Source organism: Pleurodeles waltl, chromosome 3_2 (assembly GCF_031143425.1).
Source record: "Pleurodeles waltl isolate 20211129_DDA chromosome 3_2, aPleWal1.hap1.20221129, whole genome shotgun sequence".
In the NCBI taxonomy this organism is placed as follows: domain Eukaryota; kingdom Metazoa; phylum Chordata; class Amphibia; order Caudata; family Salamandridae; genus Pleurodeles; species Pleurodeles waltl.
In genome coordinates this window covers 51,815,961-51,841,628 of record NC_090441.1, presented here as the reverse complement: position 1 = coordinate 51,841,628, position 25,668 = coordinate 51,815,961, and the positions used below count along the sequence as shown (strand labels likewise).

Here is a 25,668-nt window from a genome sequence, read left to right as displayed (position 1 = left end):
GCAACCCTTTCAGCTTTATGAACAGCCTACTTTCCAATGGGTGCATAGAGTTCTGCATCACAAATGTACCCCTTGAGGGGAAAACCATTGCAAGACCTAGATAACTAAACATGTGATTAAATGTTTAAAACTAGAATTATGCACCAGGAGCGATAAACAACCAGTGAAAAAGTTGTAAATTTTTTTAAAAAATGAAACACCAATTTAAAATGTTAAAGTGGGCCAACCTAAAGAAAATCCTTTGGAAATCCCTGCCTTTCTTCCCACAAGGGTCACCCCTGAAGCTCAGCACCGAAATGACAGAGATATTCATTTTCAGAAACAAAAACTCCCAATGTGGAGCATCCTTTTGGCCTTCAGAACTCAGACCTACTCCTACCCCCACTGACCACGCTAAGAACCTAGGTATCATTCTTGACAACAAGCTAACCTTTATGACTCAGGTCAGCTCCGTCTCCTCCTGCTATTTCATCCTCTGCATGCTTCGTAAGATATTCAACTGTCTACCCCAAAGCACCAGATGCACCATCACCCTCATCTCCAGCCGACTGGACTAGTCAGGGAGGCATTGAAGGATCTCCTCCATTTCATCCCAGTGTACCCTGTCGTGACAGGAGAGCAAACCAACTAAGTTGGCAATGTGCCAGTGCACATCATATTGAGCAACAATGCTCTTTCCAGCCACACCGATCTTCTAGTTCTTTTTGTCCTGTGGAGGTGCATCGCCTGTGCCCTGAGCATTTGCACCCTTATGGTCGTTATGAATCACAAGGGAATCTGGTTGTAAGTGTCCTCTGAGGTAGGTTCAGGTTCAGGTTCAGAGGAGAAGGCCTTCTACTTCTTTTCTATCCTCTGGATAATAACCTGGCCTTGACCAGCGCCTTAAAAATATCTAGAGCGGGCTTCAGCATTCCTTGAGCATGGGGTCATACTGCATGGAGCGTTGGATGAACGAGAGCGTCTTCATGAGGAAATAATCTGCCTCCAGGAACTTCTGCATCTCTGTCTTATGGTAGTTGGCAGTCCTATGGTGCACCTTATGATAAGCAGTGGTGTTGTTAGATGGTGATGGTTGTGCAGGACAGAGATCAGCCCTTGGAGGTGGTGGTTCCCAGGGCTGTATATGGTCCTGGAAGGGCCCCCTCCCTTCATTAAAAATGTAAAAGGCCCCAGGGAGGTATTGGTCCCTGGATGAATGTCTAGGGAAGGGGTTATGTTCCCTATGCCCAACCCCCCTGTTTGTTTGTTTTTTTGATCCCTAGGGCCCAGGTGGGTCTGCGCTGCCACCGCATAATGTTAAGTTCAACCTTGTGGATGTGGTGGTCCCTGGGGCTTTAATAAGCCTTTGGAGGGGAGCCCTGTACACACCCCATCCCCCCCACCCCCCCCAAAACTCCATTATTATTTAAAAAAATATATATATCCACTGTGCCCCCAGGGCCTGGCCCATTCAGGGCTAATTAAACAACAAGTGCAGTAGACTGCGCTTGTTTTTTATTTTTTAATTTTTTTTATTATTATTATTATTTATTTTTTTCCCTGTGGATCCATTTGTAGGGAGTTAAGCTTGTAGACTGTCCCCCTTTTTGTTTTTTTTGGGTGTTTTTGTTTTGGCCTCAGCTGAATCCCAAAATGGCTGCCAACACTTCCTTGCTGAATTTTTGGCAGCCAATCAGATATCAGCATGAGATCTCTGAGAACTGCTGAGCCTCTGCGTCCCAAGATATCCATAACTTTTAACCTTTAAAACTCCAAAACGACAGTTACACCATATAACAAAAGGCACGATCTGTGCACCAGGATCTAGCTTCCTGCTAAACTTGATGTAATTTCCTTCAGCGGTTCTGGCTGTAGGCGTGGCTAAAGGCCCTATGGGAAAATGAATATGGAAAACTGGTCTTGGGATCCCCCTTTTTCTCACCACCTGATAGACGGATCACCCTGAAACTTTAAAGACAGTAGCTGAACCATTTGTCGTAATATTTTTATATAAAAAATATATATAAATTGCCTATTTCTTTGGAATCTTGACAAATCTTCACATCCACCCACCCACCCCCCGAATGGATGCATCATAATTCACAGTGGAGTGCATTAATTCAGAATAATTGTTCATAGTTCAGTATATAAATGGTTATAAGGGGACCTAATTCATTACTTGTAGTTTTAATCATGTTTCAGCTTATATGATTGTTTACTGGTCTCTGTCTCAGGACAGGTAACAATATAGGACACAGGACATAGTAGTATGAAGTATTCTGAAACATACCTGAAGATTAGAAAGCACATATCGGACATAGTTTTGGTGTAATGAGATTCACTGGAAAAAAGTTATCTGAAAGATAGTAATAGTGGCTGGGTAAGATTGGTTCAAGTAGAGGAGAAGGGAATTCACCATGTTAGGACCTAAATTGGTTGACCAGATCCACAGAGTGAAGAGGGACCGCTGCCTGACTGTCATGGTCTGTCTCAGTTTCACAGAGCTTGTGTCTACATGTGCAGGCTTGGAGAAAGATCATGCAGGATGCCTGACTTTTATTTTTTGTAGTTGTGCAAAAATATGTACTCCACCTTCATATTGTTCCTAACTCATTTCCCCTCCAGACAGGAACACATTGAGACTTCTACCCATCTCCAGTAGAGTCTTTTTACCTCTCTTTGTGGGGGTTCTGTTTCCTTCCTATAGAGCTGAATTACTCACTCATCCTTGCAAGTTCCAAGGATTTGGCCTCAGAGGCCACAATCTGTTCCCTTAGATCAGTGGTCTTCAAACTTATTGATGTCAAGCACCCCTTGAGTTAAAAACATTTCAGTCTGGCTCCCTAATTTTCCGAGTGTGATGGTTTCTGAAAGTTAATTGGATATGAAGAAAGGAAATCTATTCCAAGAAATGTTAAGTGTCATTCAGATTTCCTTTTCAAACATTAGATATTTGTGTGTTAAATTAAGGAGAATAAGAAAATCCTACATTGACGTTTAGGGCAGTTCTGTGTTCAAAGTAAGTGGACACTTCTATTGGCAATATATTACCTCTTGGTTTTTTTGGGGAGGGCAGGGGGGGCATTGTGTGTGTGTTTTGCACTACTCTTTTTGCAAGGCCCGTTCTATGCGTGTGATGGATTTTTACCCTGATGCTTCTTGTATTATACTTGTGTTGTGTTTGAGAACAGCTTGTTCTGTTGACCACACTCATATGTTCTGTGTGCTTGATAAACGTTCTTGCTGCTTCCCCAATGTTGTACCTGTCCTATATGAGTAAAGCTTGCACTGTTGCTATACATGCAGTAGAGGTTCTGCCTTTCAGTGAATCTAGCCTGAGAATGTGTGAATAAGAGAAGCCTTACTACTGTCTGGTGATGTGGGATACTTCCTCCCTAATAACTGCCATTCTCCCTGGTTATTTATCTGTCCCCTATCACTGCTCTTGTAGTCATTTGCTACCACTGTCTCTTTTCTACTTCCACTACTCCTGTCATTATGTCCCCTTCCTGGGGGGGGGGTCTAGCTCTTAGAACAAGCCCAGCTGCCATAGAAATGACAACCAAAACAAACTTGACCCACAAAATGAGGATGACACACGTATCACCATCACTATGAGTCAAGCTTGTTTTGGACTGTTTCCTTCTGGCAGTTGGGCATGCTTGGAACATATACCCTGAACAAGGAAAACAAAGTCTGTGAGTTTAGTTGTCTGGCTGGCATCCGCCCCTAAACTAAGGCTGCACCTCACTATGGTTCCGTGTGCCACACTTTGAAGACCACTGCCTCAGATTCTACTATCTTTGTTGTTCTGAGCACCAGCTATCTTACATCTACGGTTTGAGCGCAAGGCCTTATTAATATCTCTGAAGGCCTTTCTTCTTTCAGAGGATCACACCAGAATCCGTTCTGCGTTCTTGTAGTAGAGCTGACTGATTGGCTCCTATCATGGCATCACCTTATCAAGTGGAGATCCTCAGCCTAGAATCATGTTCTTTAAGAAATTGGCTTATTAGTTGCGAAGGATGTGAGTTCTTCACAAGCAATACCCCTGCAAGTTTTTGTTTACTGGCAACCAAGTACCCCATTGTAGCACTTGGCCCCCCTCAGGGTACTGAATCTGAGCAGTCCAAGGCGTTCTCAGGCCGAGATGATGAGGTCTACTAACCCTAGCTTGCTGGTACGCAACAACAGTACCCAATAATTTACGTCCAATTACACACAAACTACTACACATTACATTACAGATATGTACAGTCAAGTAGATTGAAATGCCTCTGGTGACACCCTCATGATATGCTACACCCCTAGTGGGTACTGAAACCCATACCTGCAACACCTTAGCAAGGTTCTAGACATAAAATCATAATATAGAGTGGTGTAATTATCTGTAAGGCAGGTTTCTTCGGGTGTCATCACACTAGTAAAAGCAGCACCATTTTAAATTTCACCATTGCAACACCATTGAAACCAGTGGGTACAGTAGCAGTATGCAATACATGATATGACCTACCATTGAAGTCAGTTGGAGGTAGTACCAACAGTCAGTAGCATTTACTAGAATATAAAACTTTGCATTGTTTACCATCAGCATTATCAAAAAAGCGTTAAATTGAAAAAACTGTTTTATTTTTCCTCCTTTACTATGGTCCAACCAACAGGGTCCCTGTCCCCTAGAGCTTATGAGTGCAAAGCTTCAGTTCCAGCAGTGCTTGTAACAATTGAGAGCCTCTCCCAGGGTCATGAATATGAGTTCTTAGGATATTCAGTGTAGTTTTCTAAAAACCCTTGTTGGAGGTAGAGTGGGTTACTTCACTCCTCCATCCTCCAAACATGCTTTCCATATGATGGTTTGCCTGCCCCTTCTTTGGGGCACCACAAGGAAAGTATGCAAATTTCCTTTCCCTCACTAGGTCTCACTGGGGTATGTTAACCCTAACTATGCATTCAGGAGGGCCCCTAAATAAGGCTGTAACTGAAGTGGTTGAAGGTGGGACTTGGAGAAATTCAGAGTGAAACCCAGAGTGTGAAGGAGATCCCCTGTCAACTTGGTGTGATGTTGGCACTGTTGTAAAGTACTGGCTTTGATGAGCAAGTCGTCTAGATAAGGGAACACATGGATGTTCTGCTTTATGAGGTGTGTGGTAACTACTGCTAAACACTTTGTAAAGACTCTGGGAGCGGTAGTACCCCAAAAGGCAGGACCTTGAACTCAGTGTTTGCTGCAGTAATGAATCTCCGGTATTTCCGGTTCAGGGCTTGAATATCTAAGTGTAGAAAGCTGCTTATCTATGCAGTATACCGAATGTAGAGGTACGCCATGCATATAGTACAGGCAACCCTTATTGGCTTACAGGGGTTAAATTAATAACCCTAAACAATCTCTTGTGGTAGGGTGGGCAAGCAGTTTTGGCTTATCAGAGGGCAGTGCTAATTACTTGTTGAACACACAGAGCCAATACATGAAAATCACTCGAGAAGAAACTCAATACCAATTTAGATTTAGAAAAACAGCATTGATTTCTATATTATATCAGACACTAACATCTTCAGAATTAGGTAAGTACTGTTCAAGTTATTCGATTTTTACAGTGAGGCAAAAATGTTACACAAATGCGGTTTTATATGGCACTCCCCCGGGTGTGAGGGGGAGAAAGCCCACTAGGCACCAGGGCTTATTATTCTTTTTTAATACATAAAAAAACACAAATGGGCAGTCTTTCTGCCCCCCCTTGGTGTCTATTAGACACCAATGATTTTATTTTGTATAAAATAGTGGTGAGGGCTGCCCACAATGGACAAGGCCATACCCTAACCCATAATAAGTGGCGGGCAGAAAGCCCAATAGGCACCAGGATTGCTTTTAAATGCATAGGAGTGGGTGACAATGCCACCACCCCCGCAAACACAAATGGGCACAGTCTATCTGCCCCCTTGGGGGCAAAAAGCCCACTAGACACTAGGGAATCATTTTTCTAAAAAAAAAAAAAAGAGGGGTGAGAACTTCCCACCATCATGGGCATGGTTATGCCCCCACCCCAATTGAAGGGGACAACAGTCTTTCTGCTCCCCCTGCGGACTAATGCATCTCATCCCAATGGCAAGCAGGAGGACATTCGACTCTCTATTGGGTGTTGATTTTACATATGGGGCAGGTGAGTCTGGCTAACTCCCAGTATCCTCCCACTTGCAATAGTGAACAGTTGCACTTTATGGGCTTCAGTAGGCTGCCACCTGGAAAAGCCTATCAGACCCAGACACTTTGGAAAACTAAACAAATGGGGTTGTCCACGGTGGTCTGCTTCACATGCACTCCACACCATTTTCTTACCCACAGTGCCCTACAAACCTTGATCTCCGCGTGGTCACACATTTTCCCTACATTTCTGTGATGGAAACTTCTGGAATCACCCTACCAAAAATACACACAGCAAAGGCTATGGATGCACTCCAGTCTTCTACACAGAAATGCACATTTTGTCGCCCTGGTATTAGAGGCTCCTTCAAAACAACCTCCTGAGGCATCTACCTCACACTCTTGACAGCCTCAAGCCTCCTACTGTAGGGGCTTCTACAGCGGTTCCTTTAGAGGCAAAAATAATAAGGGACCATGTAAGAGTACCACCTCCTGCAGCTCTTCCTCCACTGCAAAGCAATAACTACCTCCATCTTCCCCCTGCTCATTCCACACCTGTCCGGGGAGGGCTTCAAAAGTTTTGTTCACACTGGGTCAATATTATCATGGACCAATGGGTCCTCTCCATTATCCAACATGGTTATTGTCTGGGACGCATAACCACTCCTCCCAATATTCTCTCTCCCACTCACAGGCTATCTCAGGAACAACTCACTCTTCTGGAACAAGCAGTCCAATAGTTTCTTCTCAAAGGGGCAATAGAGCCTGTTTCTTTACAACACCAAGGGTCGGGGTATAGTTCCTATACTTCTGACTCCCAAAAAGGGCAGTTCTCTCAGGCATAGTCTCGACCTTCAACCCTTAAACCAATACATCCTTTCAGAACACGTCCACATGGTTGTTCGTCAAGATGTTATTCCACTCCTACAGAAAGGAGACTTTATACAGCTCTAGATCTAGAGGATGCCTGCTTTAATATTTCCAATTCACCCTGAACCGGAAATACCGGAGATTCATTACTGCAGCAAACACTGAGTTCAAGGTCCTGCCTTTTGGGGTACTACCGCTCCCAGAGTCTTTACAAAGTGTTTAGCAGTAGTTACCACACACCTCATAAAGCAGAACATCCATGTGTTCCCTTATCTAGACGACTTGCTCATCAAAGCCAGTACTTTACAACAGTGCCAACATCACACCAAGTTGACAGGGGATCTCCTTCACACTCTGGGTTTCACTCTGAATTTCTCCAAGTCCCACCTTCAACCACTTCAGTTACAGCCTTATTTAGGGGCCCTCCTGAATGCATAGTTAGGGTTAACATACCCCAACCTGGCCCACGTTAAGAGTTTTCAGTCTCTTATCATTCAGTTTCAGGAGAATCATACTTACACAGTCAGTACCATTCTGTGACTGTTAGGGATGATGACGTCTTGCCAGAATACACATGCGTCCCCTACAGCAGTGTCTGTCTCGTCTGTGGCCTCAGTCACAGGGTCACCTAGATGATCTAGTGTTGTTAGATCACCATACTCCCCACTCTTTGCAATGGTGGAACATTACCAACCTATTGAAGGGGCGTCCTTTTCTGGACCCTGTGCCACAGGACCTGCTGACCACAGACACATCACTGATAGGCTGGAATGCTCACCTTCAAGACCTCACAGTAAAGGGCCTCTGGGATCCCAGTCACCAATCCCTGCACATCGATTGCCTTGAGCTTCAGGCAGTGTTTCTAGCCCTGAAAGCATGTCTTCATCACCTGTCTCATAAGGTTGTTTTAGCTGCATGGACAACATGACAGCCATGTACTATTTGCAGAAACGAGGGGTGGGGGGCACAGTTGTTCTAATTGTCACAACTCTGACAACATGGAGGTGGGCTCTCCACCACATTCACCTGGTGGAAGATCATCTCCCAGGAATGGACAACTACTTTGCAGACCTTCTCAGCAGGATGCAGCAACAAGTCCACAAGTGGGAACTCCACCCACAAGTCATTAAACCATACATTCCTAAGTGGGGAACTCTTCGGATAGATCTTTTCACCACAGCAGAAAATGCAAAAACCCAAGCTTTGCCTCCAGGTATCCACACTCTCTATTCAAGGGCAACGCTCTATGGATGAACTGGTCAGGGGTATTTGCTCACGCTTTTCCACCTCTCCCTCTCATTCCATTTCTGGTTCTGAAAATCAGGCATACATTCCTCACCATGATCCTTGTAGCTCCCACTTGGTGCGTCAGCAGTGGTTCAGAACACTTTGACCTCTCAGTAGTCCTCAGCGAGATGCTTTCCAACAGGCTGAACCTTCTCTCACAAAATCTAGGACAAATCAAAAATCGCTCAACCTTGCGATACGGCTCCTGAGGTCAAAGGGTGGTTACCTAGGATTGCTTGCAGAATGTATGCACATTCTCAGGGAAACTAGTAAATCCACAACCGAGCATGTCATGCTGCAAAATGGAAATGTTTTGTTTGCTACACACACCCCAAACGTATTAACCCATGAAAGCTACTGTTCAAGAGATCGTTTGTTATTTGCTCCATTAACAGAAAGTAAATCTAGCTCACACTTCCATTCACCTACAGCTGCAGATCTACAAAACATACAACCTATTTCTTTGTTCAAAATCCCAGTCATTAAGGCTTTCTTGGATGGCCTTAAAAGGGTCATTCCACTCGAGTTACCCCTTGCACCAATCTGTAACCCCAACATTGTGTGCTCACTAGGCTCAGGGGCCCTCCTTTTGAGCCGCTTCATTCATGTCCTCTTCAATACCTTTTTTGGAAGTTGTTCTCTTAGTTGCCATCACATCACTCGGGCGTGTTAGTGAGCTCCAGGCACTAACCCTGGAATAACCTTTCTTCTAGATTCATAGAAAAAAGGTAGTCCTTCGCACAAACCCTATGTTCCTTCCTAAAGTGGTTTCACAGTTTCATATAAATCAATCTGTTGACCTATCAGTCTTCTTTCCACGACCTAACTCTGTTGCAGAAAGAGCTCTCCACACCTTAGATGTTAAAAGAACACTCATGTTTTACATGGATAGGATGAAAGAGTATAGGAAAACTAAGCAACTTTTTGTAGCCTTCTCACCACCTCACAAAGGCAGTCCAATATCTCAATCTAGCATAGCTGAATGGATAGTTAAGTGTATTCATACTTGCTATGCTAAAGCTAAAAGACCATTGCCTGTTAGTCCTAGGGCACATTCCACTAGGAAGAAAGGTACTACCATGGCCTTACTTGGAAACATTCCTATAGCTGACATCTGTAAGGCAGCTACATGGTCAACACTGCATAGTTCACAAAACTTTATTGTGTGGATGTGCTAGCACGCCAGCACGCTAATGTAGGTCAGGCTGTTCTACAAAATCTTGTTCAGTCAATTGCAACTCCTACAGGCTAGCTACCCCTTTCATGGAGGAACTGCTTTACAGTCTATGCAGAGCATGTGTATGTATAACCACACATGCCATTGAATGGATTGTGTTACTTATCCTGTAAGCATCTGTTCGGGCATGAAGTGCTGTAGATTCACATGAGCCCTCCCTCCTTGCCAGACATCTGTGACCGTTGCAGTTAGTGTATCCTTGTATATATTTGTACATATGTATTTATACATTGCATGGACATTCGTTTCCTACACTCTCCTTTCCGTCCAATCCTTTTTCACCCGCCTGCAGGAAAACAGTCTAACAAACTAGTCAATGCCCATGCGCAATATCAGAGAAGTCTCTCGATCCCGTGACTCAGAACAGATCTTCGAAGAAAAACAACTTGCTCCACTTCGGACCCAACACTAGGCGGCAAGAGTATGCAGAGCATGTGTATGTACAGCACTACATGCCACACATCTGCTTTCAGGGTAGGTAAGAAAATATTTTTTTTAAATCAAAGTTTGGGGTTTGCAAGGGATTCTAGATTTAAAACAAAAAAAAATGCAATGATAGCCACGCAGGTCAGCCCACCTTGGATTCCCCTAGGTGTGTAGTTTAAAAAAATGTAGAGGTTAGTTAGGCTTCAGCTAAGTTAGCTAGGTGCCAGAAGAGCTGGGGTCCAAAATATAGAGTTAACCCACATCGGAAAAATAGGATCCGTTTTAGTTAGAAAAATGTCCTGCATTCATGTTGCGTTTTGGGCCGTTTCCTGTTGCAGGCACTAGGTCGAACCACACAAGTGAGATACCATGTTTATTGGGAGACTTAGGGGAATGACAGGTGGAAGGAAGTTTATGGCTCCTTGCAGATTCAGAACTTTCCATCACAGGAAAAAGATTTAAAAATTCTGAGAGCCACGCAAGTAAGCCCACCGTGGATACACCTAAGTGTCTATTCTTCAAAAATGTTATAGGTTGGCTAGGTTTCCCTAGGTCCCAGGTGAGCCTGGGTCCAAATTCTACAGCTACCTAAATTGGAAAAAGAGGGTCAGAAAAATGTGCTGCGCCCATGTTGTGTTTTGGGCTGTTCTTTCACGGATACTAGGCCTACCCACACAAGTGAGGTACCATTTTTATCAGTAGACTTGTAGGAGCATGGAATAGTAGAACATTTATTACCAATGGATTTTGCTGCATTTGTGCCTTTCAAATGTAAGCCAGTGTATAAGAAAATTGACATTTTGAAAATACCCTCCAAATCATACGCTAGTATGGGTGCCCACAAATTTGGAGATGTAGAAATAACCATTGCTCCTAAACTCTATATCATGTACCCACTTCAGAAATACATGTTTCCTTGATACCCGTTTTTCACTCTGCCTATTTCGCTATAAGAATTGGTCTATACTCTGTACTGAAAGAAAAACCTTAGTACGGTGTCGCTCACTTGTTTGCTCTGGGTACCTTGTGTTCTTAGAGAACCTACAAGCCCTATATATTCCCGCAACCAGAAGGGTCTGGCGGACGTAATGTTATATTGCTTTTGTCAATCGACCATTGTGACAAAAAGTTTCATATGAAAATGTTGTCACTGATGCTAATTTTTTCCTACTCATTTTCAATATTTCTCTATTTCAACAGTTATGTTCCTTGGGAAAACCTTGAAGGATCTACGCATATGAGCCCTTGCTGATTTTTGAATTTTGTCTACTTTTCAGAAACCTATAGCTTTTCTGGATCACCCAAGGGTTTCACACTGGTTTCCACCACAAACTAGAAGTAGATTGAAAGCACCCAAAATAGGCTACCTCTTACAAAAATGGTAAAACTGTGGTACAAAATTAGGTTTTTTTATTCAGTTTCGCATGTTCCTGAAAGCTGGAAAGAGGGCGATTTTAGTACAGCAAACCGTTCGTGGGTGTCATTTTCAGGGGAAAAAACTGATACTTTTGTCTGGAGCACTTTTCCCCTGTTTTTTTTGTTGTTGGAAAAAAAACTCAACATTTTGCTAAATTTTGCCTATTTGCCTCAAGAGGAATCCACAAATCCTGGGCACTTTTAGAATCCCCAAGATGTTGGTGGGAAAAAAAAGACACAAATTTGGCGTGGATAGCTTATGTAGCCGAAATGTTATGGAGGCCTAAGCACAAACTGCCCTGAATAGCCAAAAAGGGACTCAGCACTGGGGGTGAAAAGGCCTAGCAGCGAAAGGGTGAAGGGGGCCTTTGGTTTGCCACCTGTCTTGCCACTGGCTTGACAGGTGACACAGGGATTGCAAAACTCCTTTACCTTCTGGGATGTAACTGGCCATACTCCAAGTTTCTGCCTGGTCAAGATGCCCAGCTAAGGGGATGTCATGTGCTAAGGTGAGGAAGAACTCCTTTACTGCTGAAGCACTGCCACCCTCCTAGCGGCACATTGTGTGGGTACTCTGGCCTCAGTGTAAAGGTGTCCCTCCTCCCAGTAGGTCCTGTGGGAGCCACGGACATCTCCCTTTTCCTGGTGAGCAGCTTGCTTTCTAAGGCTTTCAAGAGGAGGACATGTCATCTGTCCCTGGCAAAGATCCTCCCTAGAGGGTCCCCCTGGACCTAGGAGCTCTGCCATGTAAAGCCCAAGTACCTGGGGCTCAGTTCCCTTAATGGGTGACAGGTCGCCTCCTGAGATGAAGGTTCTTTAGCTTCTGTCTCCTCAGAAGTTGGTTTCCCACACTTATTCCCTTTTCTCTTGGAGGGTTGGTCATTCTTCCAGGCTCCAACTCCTCATTTTAACCCTGAGCTTTGCACCGTGCTCGAGTTTTCACACACAGACCCACTCAGGTATTTCCAGCATGGCTGCATGAGTTTTCATCTCTTCCTCATACCAGGCTGAGGCCTCCAGATCATTCCTCCACTTCAAGTTAGATACTAGGTGGTTGGTGAAGTGCTGGCAGCCCTTCAAGGATTTTGGAGGGTGCACAGCTGCAGGACGAGTCGAGTCCTTTCAATTGTCAATACAGCAGCAGGTAGGCAGTGTTTGACGCCAACAGTCCACAGCTAGTCCACAATTCTTGTGCTGGTTGGTGGTTCTTTCTCCTTCTTCTTTAGTCAGTCGAATCGGAGTTCCTGGTGTCAAGGGGGCAGCTAAATACTCCAATTTAGGGCCATTTAGGGGAGTGTAGGGTAGTATCCAATGGGCTACTTACCCCTGGGGTCACTACAACCTCTTTATGACTACTTCCTATTGGGGTGGGCATAACCTTGTCCCAGAGTTCCTAGTTCCACCAAAAACAAGATAGTGGAATCTTTCCTTCGTGCAGCACATCAGGCAAGCCCACCTTAGGGGAATGACTAGCCTGTTACTGCAACACATATACTTGCATAGCTTATTTCCCAGCTGATTTCCCAGCTGTCCTAGTGCCAAATGGGCCTCAGGGAAGGGGGTGGCATTTCACAGGTCTGGGGGAAGCCAGGGTTGCATAATAAATGTGGCAGGGGGGGTTGAAGTCCCTGGCCTTGGTGTGCAGATTCACTAGCCATCCTGCTGTAGGAGGGGACATCACTTTCCTGCGGAGCAGGCATTGTTTCTGGCCTCTGAGAGCGCGGGCTCTCCCCTCCAGGGGGTCAGAAACTCGCCTGTGGCGGCAGGCTGGTGAATACTAGTCAGCCAGCACACCAGAGGACGAATAAGTTTTCAGGGAGTGCCTCTAAAGTGCCCTCTGTGTGCAGGTTCTAATAAATCATCAGTATGGATTTAGTAAGTCAGGGTGTTCAGTAACAAACATCATAGGTTTCATCATAGGTTTCAGTGAAGCCATTGTGTAGCTGGGCAACTCGTAATGACCAGTGCCCAGTACATACCTTAATATGGCCTCCCTGTTCACTTGCAGTATCTAGTAATAGAGCTAGACACCACAGGGGCATATCTGCTCATACACATATGTCCTCACATAAAATATAATGCGCCTTGCCTTAGAGCTCTAAGGCCTGCTGTAGGGGTGACTTACATATATTATATGCAGTGATTTTTGCCATGGCACACAATGAGTGTGCCATGTTGTGTTTTCACTCCTGGTTTACACCATGACACGTAGTCTGCAATGGCAGGCTGTGTACAATTTGAAGGATGGCCCCCTAGGGTGGTACAGTACATGCTATAGCTCTTAGGAACTCTCTTTAGTACCCATGCACTAGGTACCAGGGGTACCATTTACTAGGGACCTAAAGGGATACTAAAGTGTGGGCCAGTTGGGTTACAATGAGACCATTTTACCATGTTTTTTAGGGAAAGAGCATTGGCAGCAGGGACCCAGTGCACATCAGTCGAAAAACAGTGGCAAAAGATAGGGAGGACCGTGTCAAAAAGAGCACTTAGCTATACTAAGCAGCAGCTTAACTACTTCTCTAGACTTTTTTAATGCAGGTTTGCATCACAACTCATCTTATGGTTCTGTATGCCCGGTCCCACCCTGAGAGGTAGGCTGGTCTTTGGTTGCAGATGGTGACTTTGCATTGGTGTAGAAGGGAGGATTGGAGTCTGCTGTGACGTGGTGCTCTGAGCTGGTGTGACCATACATTGAATTTGAGATGAATGTGAATCAGCATTATCTTTTTGACTTTACAACAATGAGCTCATTCTATTTGCAGGAGCCCAAATGCTTGTAACGGGTGCCCTGACAATCTGATCTGGGTCTGCTTGAGGGATGGACTACAGATAACGTGAGCCCAAGACGATTAGGGTGTGAGGGTCAGTTTCCAGTGACTTAGGCTTCCTGTGGTGTGGTTGAAATTCATTGCCTAATTAGTCTATTACTTTTCATTCTTTGCATAAATAATGAAAATGGAGATGGGGAGCATTATTTATGCTAATTCAAAATATTTTCATCTATACATCTACCACACTCTTCCTGTCCTAAATACCTATATCCTGTCTTTTCCTAGCAGTTACTTTCATATTGACCTTTTCTTGATTCATACCTTATTACTCTTAGCACTCACTTATGAACAAGATAACTTTGGTTTAGTTATTCCTACTTTTCACTTAGCTCAGAAGTAAACAATGTAACCTGAATGCCTGTTAACTGAGTGAAACCAGTTTGCCCTATTTAAATGCTTTTAAGGGTCTGCCTTCAACAGGTCCGTGTGTTCCAGTGAAGATGTCTATTTAACCATATCTTAGCCAGAAACTTCTAGTTGTTACTCCCCCCCCACCCAACAAGAGATGGTTTTGTAGTTTTGTGGGGGGAATCTGGTGGACACATATATCCGAGGGCTTCTGTAAGGCCCTGCTCACAAGAGACACAACGCTCTCCACCTCTCATATGACTTTCACGGTATTTCAGTTGGTATATTCACAAAACATTATATTATAGAAGGTGTAGAATATTCAGAAAACCTGATTATTTTATGTTCTATTTCTGCATGAATCGACAGAATTGATGTAGGTGCATTAGCCAGAAGCACCTGGTTGACCAGTCTCCCACCCCCACCAAGTTTTGATCTCCTAAGATTTTTTTCTGTCTTGGCAAATGTTCACTCTGTAATTCCTCCCCAACACAATTTAATATCCTGGCAGTACAGTGGGTACTACTAGTGGCGTAGTAGTTCTAGTAGTAATGGAATTTGTTTCTGTTCCTCTTAGGTTGTGGCAAATGCTGTAGCTGCCCTTTCAGAGATCAGCGAGTCACATCCCAACAGTAACTTACTGGATTTGAACCCCCAAAACATCAACAAGCTGCTGACAGCCCTGAATGAATGCACAGAGTGGGGCCAGATATTCATCCTTGACTGCCTTTCTAACTACAGCCCCAAGGATGAGCGTGAGGCCCAAAGGTAAACTGCGTTGCACCTGTAGGTTTGTAGTCCCATTTACACTTGCAGGGTCTAGAAAAATAAATAACATTTTTGAATCTTGTTGATAAGCAGATCTTAGGATCCACAGGAGTGCCGGAATCTCTCATTCGAACCCCTTGATGTGTGACACCCAAGGATAGCACTACTTTCAGGCAAAAGGAGAGGAGTAATTGAGGCAGGAAAGGCAGGATGAGGAGGAATGTGAACTTTTCATAGTCGTTGATTAAAGAAATACATGGAATCAAACGGTCCTTAATTAATGCATTTGATCATTTCTAGTTGTAGGTCAAGGTCTAGTCACAGATTAGAGAGATGTAAAGTTTTTTGTAAAACTTTGTGTATGGACAGGGATTAACATGGCAATTCCCTCGACAGCCTTTTGATTAGAGAAGCCAGACGTTAAAGGTAGTTCATGTGTAAAACTGAGCGCAAGACCCTTGTATGTATATTTATTTGTATGGCACATACTTAGCTATAAACTGACAGATCACTGTACAGGATAGAGGAATGCTTTCAATAAGGATTTATCATGGTCTGAGTGGGTCTGTGAAGCAGCAGAAATGTTTATCTATGTAGAAGACATTTCCTGAAGAAAGATATCTTCTATTCCTTCCTGAATTGGAGTAGGGAAGGAGGTCTGATAAATCTAAATCTGTATTGAAATTCAGACTGCAGCAGTGTACAGGGGTTGTTGTCTATTCTTTTTCTTGCACTTTGTACTCTAAAACCTGCTGTATTTCTGCTGGGGGTATTATGTAGGCCTCTGGCAACTTTTGAGCTTGCTTCCCTATTGTTGCAACATTTTCACAGCCTTAAATGGGATACAGAAGACCATGAAAAAAGGCATTCAGGCAAAGGAAGCCATTTGAAGATCAATGAGCATAGGGACGAGCCTTCCATATTTTCTTATCCCTTGATGAATCATGCCACAGTTTGAAGTGCAGTTGTGATGGTAGGCTGGTCCAGAAGCTGTAATGCAGGCCAGAGGAGTCTTGCCTCTGTTCAGGTATGAAAGCGCAAATGCCTAATGGTAGTTCTGAAGTTGATTTCCTGAAGAGAATGCCTTGATAGTGCAGAGCAGGGAATGTTGCTACCTAGTCATCCATTTTTTTTCTTTGTGATATGTTTTTGAAGTTGATGCACATTATGTAATCAACCCCCAAGTTAATGGTCATTCCATGTGGTGGAATGGGCTACACAGAATTGGCACTCATAAAGACTAGGGAGCAAGACAGCTCTGTGATGTGTAAGTTAATGTTTGTGAGCTACTGGATATGTTGCTGGTGGTAATAGTGGTGTGTACAGAGGAGTGTTTGTTGTAAATGTCGGTGATGGTTGATAGTCAGCTAATGGGTTTAAGCATTGGTGATCTAGTTTGTGACGAGTGATATTGAATCTGCCGTATACGAATAGAATTATTGGATAGGTATTTAAATGTGAAAGACATTTCTGTAGGAGTATGAATTTTGTTATTCAATACATTTGTAAATATTAGTGTCATTGGACATATTTACAAAGACTTTGTTATTAAAAAACAAAAAGGGTATGTTAAAGGATGTGAGTAAGCAGTAATGTTGCCATGAGGTGAATAAGTTGGAGTCCTTTTGTTGTCATTGATAATAATACCTTTGCTTTTGTTTGTTAATTATGTGATTGTAATTGAGTGCATGCCTGGCTGATTGAAACGGATGGCTTTGCATTTAAAGAGACTCTATATTGATCACACAATGTACAGATGACTTTGGCCACTGAAGATTGAATATTCCGTCACACTTTCGCTTTTGCTGTCTCACTGTGTGTATGATAGCTTGAAGGAGGCCAGGTTGTATACCAGTTAGTGGGCTAAGTTGGTGAGTGTTTGGCTTCTTGTTAATTGTGGAATAGCGGAGTTGAATTTGAGGTGAGTGGGTGTTGCTTAAGGTTGTCCTGATAGGTATGGCAGTATGTATCAATAATAATATTATTTTCTTTAAGTCTGCATGTGTGTGTTGGGTGAGTCTGTGTTGGGTGTATTTGGGTTGCTGTCATTATGCTATTATTGTTTTCTCTTTTGTCATATAATTACCAATCTACTGTTCTTACCCTCAGCATTTGTGAGCGAGTGACCCCTCGCCTTTCTCATGCTAACTCTGCTGTGGTCCTTTCGGCGGTAAAGGTGCTAATGAAGTTCCTGGAGCTGCTCCCCAAAGATGCAGATTATTACATCATGCTGTTGAAGAAACTGGCTCCTCCTCTGGTCACTCTTCTCTCCGGTGAGCCGGAGGTGCAGTACGTCGCCTTACGAAACATCAACTTGATCGTCCAAAAAAGGTAACAGCAACTGTGTGATTGTGGAATGGGAAGGCAGTGGCGTGCAAGTGATCTGAAGAGGAATAAAATAGATACCTTGAGCACTTAGAAAGGGTTGTTTCTTTATAACAGGATATTCATTCTGAAACACTAGATTTTTACTGCCTTTGTGTATGATTGTGGCAAATCTTTTATAAAGACATCTAAACCGTCTACCCTAAATAGGGCAGATGTTGTAATGTCCTTCCTCTGATGGCCACTACTCTTTTGGGCTATCAGACAGTATTCCACCAACGGAGCCAATGAGGTCTCCATTGACAGAATACTAAATGAGGTGAGTGGACTGAGGGTTTGGCGAGCAGGGTACTCCGTCATTTTTCTGATGGAGTACCCTGTTCGCCAAACTCTAAATCAGGCCCTAAGGCCTAGGCAAACTAAGTTTTCCATTGAAGCGTGGCATTTGAATATTTTCTGGAGTTAGTAGCCACATGTTCCGTTTTTAATAAGCTTGCTTTTCTGACTGCAAAAAGTTTGGAGTAAATGTGCCTGCTTATTTCACTAACATCCTTGCTTAGCTTATGTGTGCCCTGTACAACCCATGGTGAGGGCAGTACCTTTGACCACATATCCTGTCTACAGGAGAGCATTGCAGGTACAGAAGTCCAACAAAGTAACAGCCCACAGTGGTGTTCTATAGTTCTGTTGTTAAAGCTTCAGGAGTGGATGAAGGACGAGGTACAAGGACGTTTTAGAGATGCTATAAGAACTTTAAAAGAAGCCTATCTTGCCTAGCAAATGACTGACAACTAGATAATATACATAGAAAACCTGTTGTTCTGATGGATAGATTTAACCACAGATTCCTCACCTTGTGAATGCCCCCTGACACTAGACTGGACCTGGAGAATTAAAGAACTTTCTCAGCTGTTCCCTCATGCACCTGTAGGTGGCGTCTGATGCAGACTGTGCACTTGGCCTTGACTACGGGCATCATACCAAACACTACTTCTCTTAGGGCATCACAACCCATGGCACGACCCTGTGCCTAGTGATGCTGATAGTACTCTTGGACTTAGAAACACACCTAGAGCAAGCTCCATCTACGTTGTCCTGACCTAGAGTAGTTTCTTTCTCTGATTCTGAAACTCAATACCATGAATATCATCCTGATGATGACTGTAGTAATTTATATGACAGAGAACCTATTTTTTGAATTGTAGTACTGTAGTGGCCTGGATATATCTCCTGACACTAGCCTCCACTCATATTTATCTGCTGTGGCTACTGAAGAATCTGCCTCCTTTGCCACTGTCATTCGGAGAGCAGCAGAGGTGCCACTACTGAGGTGAAGACACGTCCTCATAGAGTTGCTCCATCAAGGACAGATCCATCTCCCTTTTAATGAGGCCCTCACAGACTCCCTGCTGGGCACTTGGACTAAACCAGAATCTTGCCTTCCAGTGAGGAGGCACATTGCAAGACGGCACAGACCTGCTCTGAAGTACCCTGTTTTCCTCCTCCAGCGTCCCTTCCCAGAAAAGCTAGTGGTACAGGCCATACCAGTAGTCAATTGAATTCCAACAATTCTCCGACCACCTCGCCTGAGAGAGAGTCGAAACCCATGGAGGCATTTGCCAAGAGGATGTTCTCTACCAACCTTGCTCTTAGGTCAGTGCACACTAGCTGACTCTTGAGATACTTGCATGTGTTGTGGGACATGGTGACTGAGATTTTGCCAGCCATCCCAGGTGGCATCAGGCCAAACATGCAGTGCCTTATGCAAGACAGCCAGGACGCAGCACAGTACTCCATAAGAAAGGATTTGGATATTGCAGACAACCTGGATAAGGGCAGTCTAGACATGTGTAGTACTTTTGCGGCTTGCTTGGATTCGCTCCACCGGTTTCTTGAGCAGCATTCAACAGTCGCTCATGGACATGCCATTTGATGGCACTTGTTTCTTTGGAGACAGGGCAGACTCAGCCCTGCATTGGAACAGTGCACTCTCTGTGCTTGGCCCTGCAAGTGCTGCAGCTCCCTGAGCAATTTCACTCCTTTCAAGGCTTCAGAAGAGCATTTCAGCAGAGGCAGCGTCCAACCTTGCCTCAACAAAAGGGCTCCCATGTGGCAGAGGTTGAGAATCTGGACACAAGTGTCTAGGCCCCTACAGACAGTGTTCTAACCAATCCCCTATCACTCCTACGGCAGCTGCTTCAAAACCGCTATAAATTCTCCAGAAGTCTGTAGGAGGTTGCATCACCTTTTACCTCCATGGGTGCAGGACTATCACATCCGACCAGTGCATGCTCCAGATTGTGCTTAGTGGTTACTCCAGCACTTTCATGATATTTTCTCCCCTTCTCCGACCTGCCTCACTCACCGCAACGCCTCCTGAAGGCCACTTATCTGTACTCCAAGAAGTTGTTCAAACTCTTAACCAAGGGAGTCATAGAGAGGGTGCCAGCCTTCGAGATCAGAGCTGATCTCTATCCCTATTACTTTCTGGTGCAGAAAAAGGTTGGAGTCCTCTGTCCTATTCTTGACCTTCGCCATCTGAACTTCTTCGTCCAGAAGGACAAGTTCAAGATGCCCATCTTGGCCTAGGTTCTGTCTGCCCTAGATCCAACAATCTGCAATCTTGGTGTTGGCAGAATGTGGAACTCTGGGACACGGTTATGCCCACTTCCCACAGGAAGTGATCATATAGGTGGCGTAGTGACCCCAGGGGTAAGTAGCCCATCTGCTACTTCCCTATACTTCTCCCCCCCCCATGCCCCTAAATTCAATGTTTAGGGGAGTCCCTGGCACCAGGAAATCAGATTCCTGCCAACCTACAGAGAAAGACACCCGGGAGCGGCAAAAGCAAAGACTGAGGAAGGAGCACCTGACTTGGCCCCCAACTCTGCCGGCCTGTCTGCTGATTCTGCCAATTGCACAAAGTCGACTCGTCCTGCAAGCCGCTGTTCCTCCAAAAGCCTGGGAGACCGGTCTGCCTTCACCAAAGATTCAGGAACTCCTGATGATCAGTGGAGCTGCTTCCCTGTATCTTTCAACCACCGGAAGACAAACTGCGAGGACTCCGGACTGCTGAAAATCAGTCACCTGACGGCACCACTGTACTGGTGCCGCACAGCCCGAGTTGAAGCGGGCCCACGTGCCAATGTTCCCCCAGCCCTTCAGAAACAAAGTGCACCTTGGACTTGCTTACTATGGACTCACTGATGCCACCTAAAAGCCTCTGCTCACAGGCCCTCTCAACTGCGAGTACTCCCAGTGGACAAAACCCGACGCTTCAGACACCTCTGCACCTGTTACCCCTGCCCCGTGAAGAACGGGACCGAAGGTGTCCCTCCATCCCCTAGCATCCCCTCCACCTGTTGGTTTTCCTCAACTGGACTCCCTGTTTAAACCTGCAGCCTTTTTCAACTGAACCGATTCCCATTGACTAACATTGGGCCCCCCAACGCCGTACTACACCTTTGCACCTGGTAGCCCCAGTGCCTCCCGGTGTGACCTGTTGGTGTGGTCATGACCCTTGCCTTGTACTTACCTTAAGTCCTGGAGATTGGTCCCCTAAGTCACTGTACTGTACATGTTTTCCTCCATAGGATAACATTGGAGCTTCTAAAAGCTGCTCTAAGTGTCGACTTTTCAAAACTGTAAAGATTTTTCTTGCAAAATATACTTACCTGATTGTATTGATTCTGGTACCTAAAGTTATTTTTGTAAATTGGTGTGAATCTCCTCCTTGAGTCATGCGTCTCATTTATTGACTGTGTCTATTTGCAGATGTCTAACACTCCTCTCTGATAAGCCTAAGGCTGCACAACCACACTATTTCCTAAAAGAGCACCTTGGGATTGCTAGAACAATCCTCTGTCCACTAGTAAGAGAACTCCTGGACTCTGCATGATATATCTTATTTTGAAATATCATATAAAGAGCCAGCTTCCTACATTGATGGCAGAGCTGTGGGCTATAAGTCTTGAAATTTGCTGTACCACTTGGTTAATAAGTGATACCACTAAGGAATCCAATATAGTCCTTAGGCAGGAAACATTTTTCCAATCTACAATTTTTCTAAATTGTAAAAAATTTACTGTAGGGCCTTGTGTTAAGTCCCCCAGTCCAAACTATTTAGAATTTGAAATACTTTCAGCTAATTAGGCCCTTTAGAAGTATACTTCTAAAAAGGTCTCAACTACTTTAAAAACATGACTGAGGAGCTCACCGAGGCTCTGGGGTGGGAGATCCTGTTGTCCCCACTGGTAGTTCTGCTGGGTGTTATAGTGGTCATTGGGGGCACACAAGCGGAGCATACTTATTTAGGAACTGCCTTACAGGTGGCCAAGATTGACATAGCAGCACGCTGGAGATCGCCTACACCTCCCACCCTCCCACAGTGGTGACAAGGGGTGGATTGGTGTGCGCGGCAGGAGAGGCTGGTCTCTGAGGCTCAGGAATGTCGCCGAAAGCATGATAAAGTACCGGGGAAATGGTTGGGACCGATCCCTTGAACACTATTTGGGGCTCTGAGCCCACTGACGTCAGTGTATTGCTATTTGAGTGTAACATGCTGATGAGACATGTATTTTACTTCCTTGAATGTGATGTCCTATTGGTACCTGAGGCTGAATGTTCCACTTCTGACCTTGATTGAGGCAGCAGGTACATCCCAGGAGCTCAACCTGGACCCCTACCAAAACCTTAAATTGGCTCAACTTAAGGCCCTCTGCCAAGCATGGAAACTTGCCATGGGGTCTAAACCCACAAAAGCCCATCTGCAAGTAAAGGAGCCCCTCAGGTGAATGAGGAGGAAGAAGAGGTGAAAAAGGATGATGAATACCTCCACAACTCCACTGATAGTAACACCACTGTGAGCACTTCTTATAGTACCCCAGGAGATGGAGACAGCGAGGATGCTGAACTCTAAAAGCTAGCTAAGAGGATAGAAGAGTCTAGACTCTTAGCTATAGAAAAAGAAGGAGCTAGGATGGGCCTAGGACCCATCTGTGGTGGTAGCAACATTTTAAAAAAGGAGAAAGAAGACCCTAAGATCCCCAAAGGGATTGTCCCCAAATATTCAGAGGGTGATATCACCAAATGGTTCACAGTCATTGAGAGGGCTTGTACCATCAGGAAACTCTGACAGAAGTATTAGGGCTCTCTACTCTGGGAGCTGTTCTCAGGAAAGTGTAGGAATAGACTCCTGACACTGAATAGAGCAGATGCTGAGTCCTATGACTGCAGGAAGGATACCCTGATTGAGGGCTTTGGACTCACCACTGAGGAGTACAGGATCAGGTTCAGGGTGACTAGAAAAACCTACAGTCAATCCTGAATAGATATTTTTGACTTCTCAGTCAAAACACTGGTGCAGTGGTAAGTTTCCAGATGTGATCCCAGGTGGGGCCTGGCCATGTAAAAGATCTCACAGTAGCAACTTTAGGCTCTGAGAGTCGGGTGTATGTAGCTGCCCTGGCCCAGAAATCTAGAGAAGTACAGACAACAGCCTCATATTAATGAGATCAAAGTTGAAGCACTGAAGGAAACGGGTGCAAGTGTCACCATGAAAAACTGATATCCCCAGAACAGTATCTAACTGGTGAAACTTTCATAGTCATCAATGCTGACATCCAGGCTAAGGTCCATCCCATGACAATGGTGTCCTTAGAGTGGGGAGGGGTTACTGGCCAGAAGAAGGTGGTGGTATCCTCTCAAATTCCTGTATTTGTTCTGTGCCAGAGACAGAGGATCTGTCCCACTCTTGATAGCCTGAGACTGCAAGCTACTGACCAGGAAAAGGGAGATGTCAGTGGCTCCCACAGAACCTATTGGGAGGAGGGACTCCTGTATACAGAGACATAAAGCCAGATGTATCAAAGGGTTTTACCCATTCTGTGTCTATGGGAAAATGCGTTGGTACATATGGCCCGTAGACTCTAGACATCTGTGGAAACTGGGCTGGCACCGTTGGTTGGCTTCACCTCGGCTTGTGGTCATTGGATGCAGAGGTCACTTCGGGTGTTGGGTCCTTGATGTTCCAGTACCTCTTTTTCTGGGATTCCTTCGGGGTCCCCTAATGACCCTTGCCCCCCTAGAGTGCTACAAATGGTCAGCGAATCTATTGCGGAGCCGTTAGAGATGATGTATGCAGATGTCTTGGAATTAGGAGTGTTTCCTCCCACTTGGAAAGAGACCATCATAATGCCTATTAACAAAAAAAACAGGAGGAGACCCAGGGACTTTCCTGCCTATGCTGACAAAAATTCTGGAAAATCACATCAACCAAGAAATTTCCACCTGCCTGTTGACACACGATTGTCTGGATATTTCCCAACACGGATTCTGGAAAAATCACAGTACGGAGTCCGCCCTGATTGCTACTATAGATTGTATTAGAAAACAGGTAGATCAGGGAGGTGGTGCTATTCTGGGGCTCCTGGATTTGTCGGCGGCATTTGACACTATTTCGCCCCAGATATTGACACATCGCCTACATCAGGCAGGCCTGAGGGGCTCAGCTCTGAGCATTCTGGAGACTTTTCTCCGAGACAGAACTTTGTCAGTCAAGTGTGGGGACTTTTGTTCAGCTTCCTTTCAGCTTCCCTGCGGAGTTCCACAGGGGTTCTCTTTGAGCCCGACTCTCTTTAATCTGTATGTTGCCCCACTGGCTGAACTGGTTTAATCATTTGACTTCCAGGTGTCCTCATACGCTGCCGACACCCAAATAATTGTTTCCTTCCAAGACAAGGCTCACATTACTGCCGGCAGGTTTCAAACTTGTATGAGAGAAGTCAGTAAGTGGATGTGCCAAACGTGGCTAAAATGAATGGGGGCAAAACTGAAGTTATTATATTCGGTGCAAACACCTCTATTTGGAACTCAAACTGGTGGCCTGAGACATGTGGGACCTTACCTGCACCTACATCCGCAGTCAAAAACCTTGGGGTTATTTGTGACTCAGTCTGAACTTTTGATGCCCAGATAAATAGTCACCAACACCTGCTCATAACTGATAAAAATCCTAAAGAAAGTTCTTACTTTCATCCCACAGGAATTAAGAGTGGCTGTGGTTCTGGCCCTCATTGTGTCCAGACTGGATTATTGTAACGCCCTCTACCTTCATATTAATCAACTATCCCTGAACAAGCTGCAACTTGTCCAGAATTCAGCTGCCCAACTGGTGCTGGGGTTACCCAAGTTTACTTCAATCAAGGAGGGCATGAGGGAGCTGCACTGGCTTCTAATTAGGAAACAAATCATTTTCAAGGTGCTAAGTCCCTCCGTTCTCCGTTCAAGGGTCCGAATACTTGCAATCAGCTATCAAGTTGTACATTTCCAGCCGCCCATTAAGATCATCTGATCTCAAGATGGCACGAACCTTGAGGAGCGAATGAGTAAAATGGGGAGACAGGGCTTTTTCAATAGCAGCTGTTAAGTAATGGAATTTCCTCCCTTTCAAAATTAGAGGTATTTCTTCCCTGCTTCCATTCCGCAAGCAACTAAAGACTTGGTTGTTTTCACTTTAGATCTTTGATTTGTATCAGCCTCTTCCTACCGGCACAGAGCTTCGATACCACTGGTTGGACTGTGCTATACAAGAAACCCAAATACAAATAGATCTCCTTTCATGGTTCTTCCACTTAGGCAATGAAGACTCGCTTGGGAAAGGTTAGTCTCATTCTTTCATTTGGTGTTGGCTTTGTGTAGGAAAGTGCCCTTTTTGACATGGTCACCCCTTCCCTTTTGCCTGGTACATGATGCAATTTTGACTGAAAGTGCTCTGCATTACTGCTGAAATGGTCCCCGTGGCAGATCTCTTTCCCTAACACTGTACAATTGTTCCTCAATTGTCAATTTGCCCTCTGTAAGTGTCTAGTAAATGGTACCCCTAGGGCTGCAGCATGTATTGTGCCACCCTGTGGGACCGCTCACTTAGCACATGCAGACTGCCGTTGTAGGCTGCCTGTCTTGATGCGGCTAAAACTGAAAACAGGACATGGCACACAGCCTATGTGCCATGTCTCCTAAACACTGCATGCAGTATATGTAAG

At 44.7% G+C, this 25,668-nt stretch overlaps 1 protein-coding gene across 4 annotated transcripts in view; it reads left to right on the top strand.

Moving 5' to 3' along the window:
• AP2B1 (adaptor related protein complex 2 subunit beta 1) overlaps window positions 1–25,668 on the top strand; it is a 347,393-nt gene that overhangs the window by 56,054 nt on the left and 265,671 nt on the right. For all 4 annotated transcript variants that reach the window (XM_069226745.1, XM_069226742.1, XM_069226741.1 and 1 more), the window contains 2 exons: window positions 15,111–15,301; window positions 17,411–17,632. In XM_069226745.1, coding sequence (XP_069082846.1) covers window positions 15,111–15,301; window positions 17,411–17,632 — 413 coding nt within the window. The remainder of the gene's footprint in view (window positions 1–15,110; window positions 15,302–17,410; window positions 17,633–25,668) is intronic.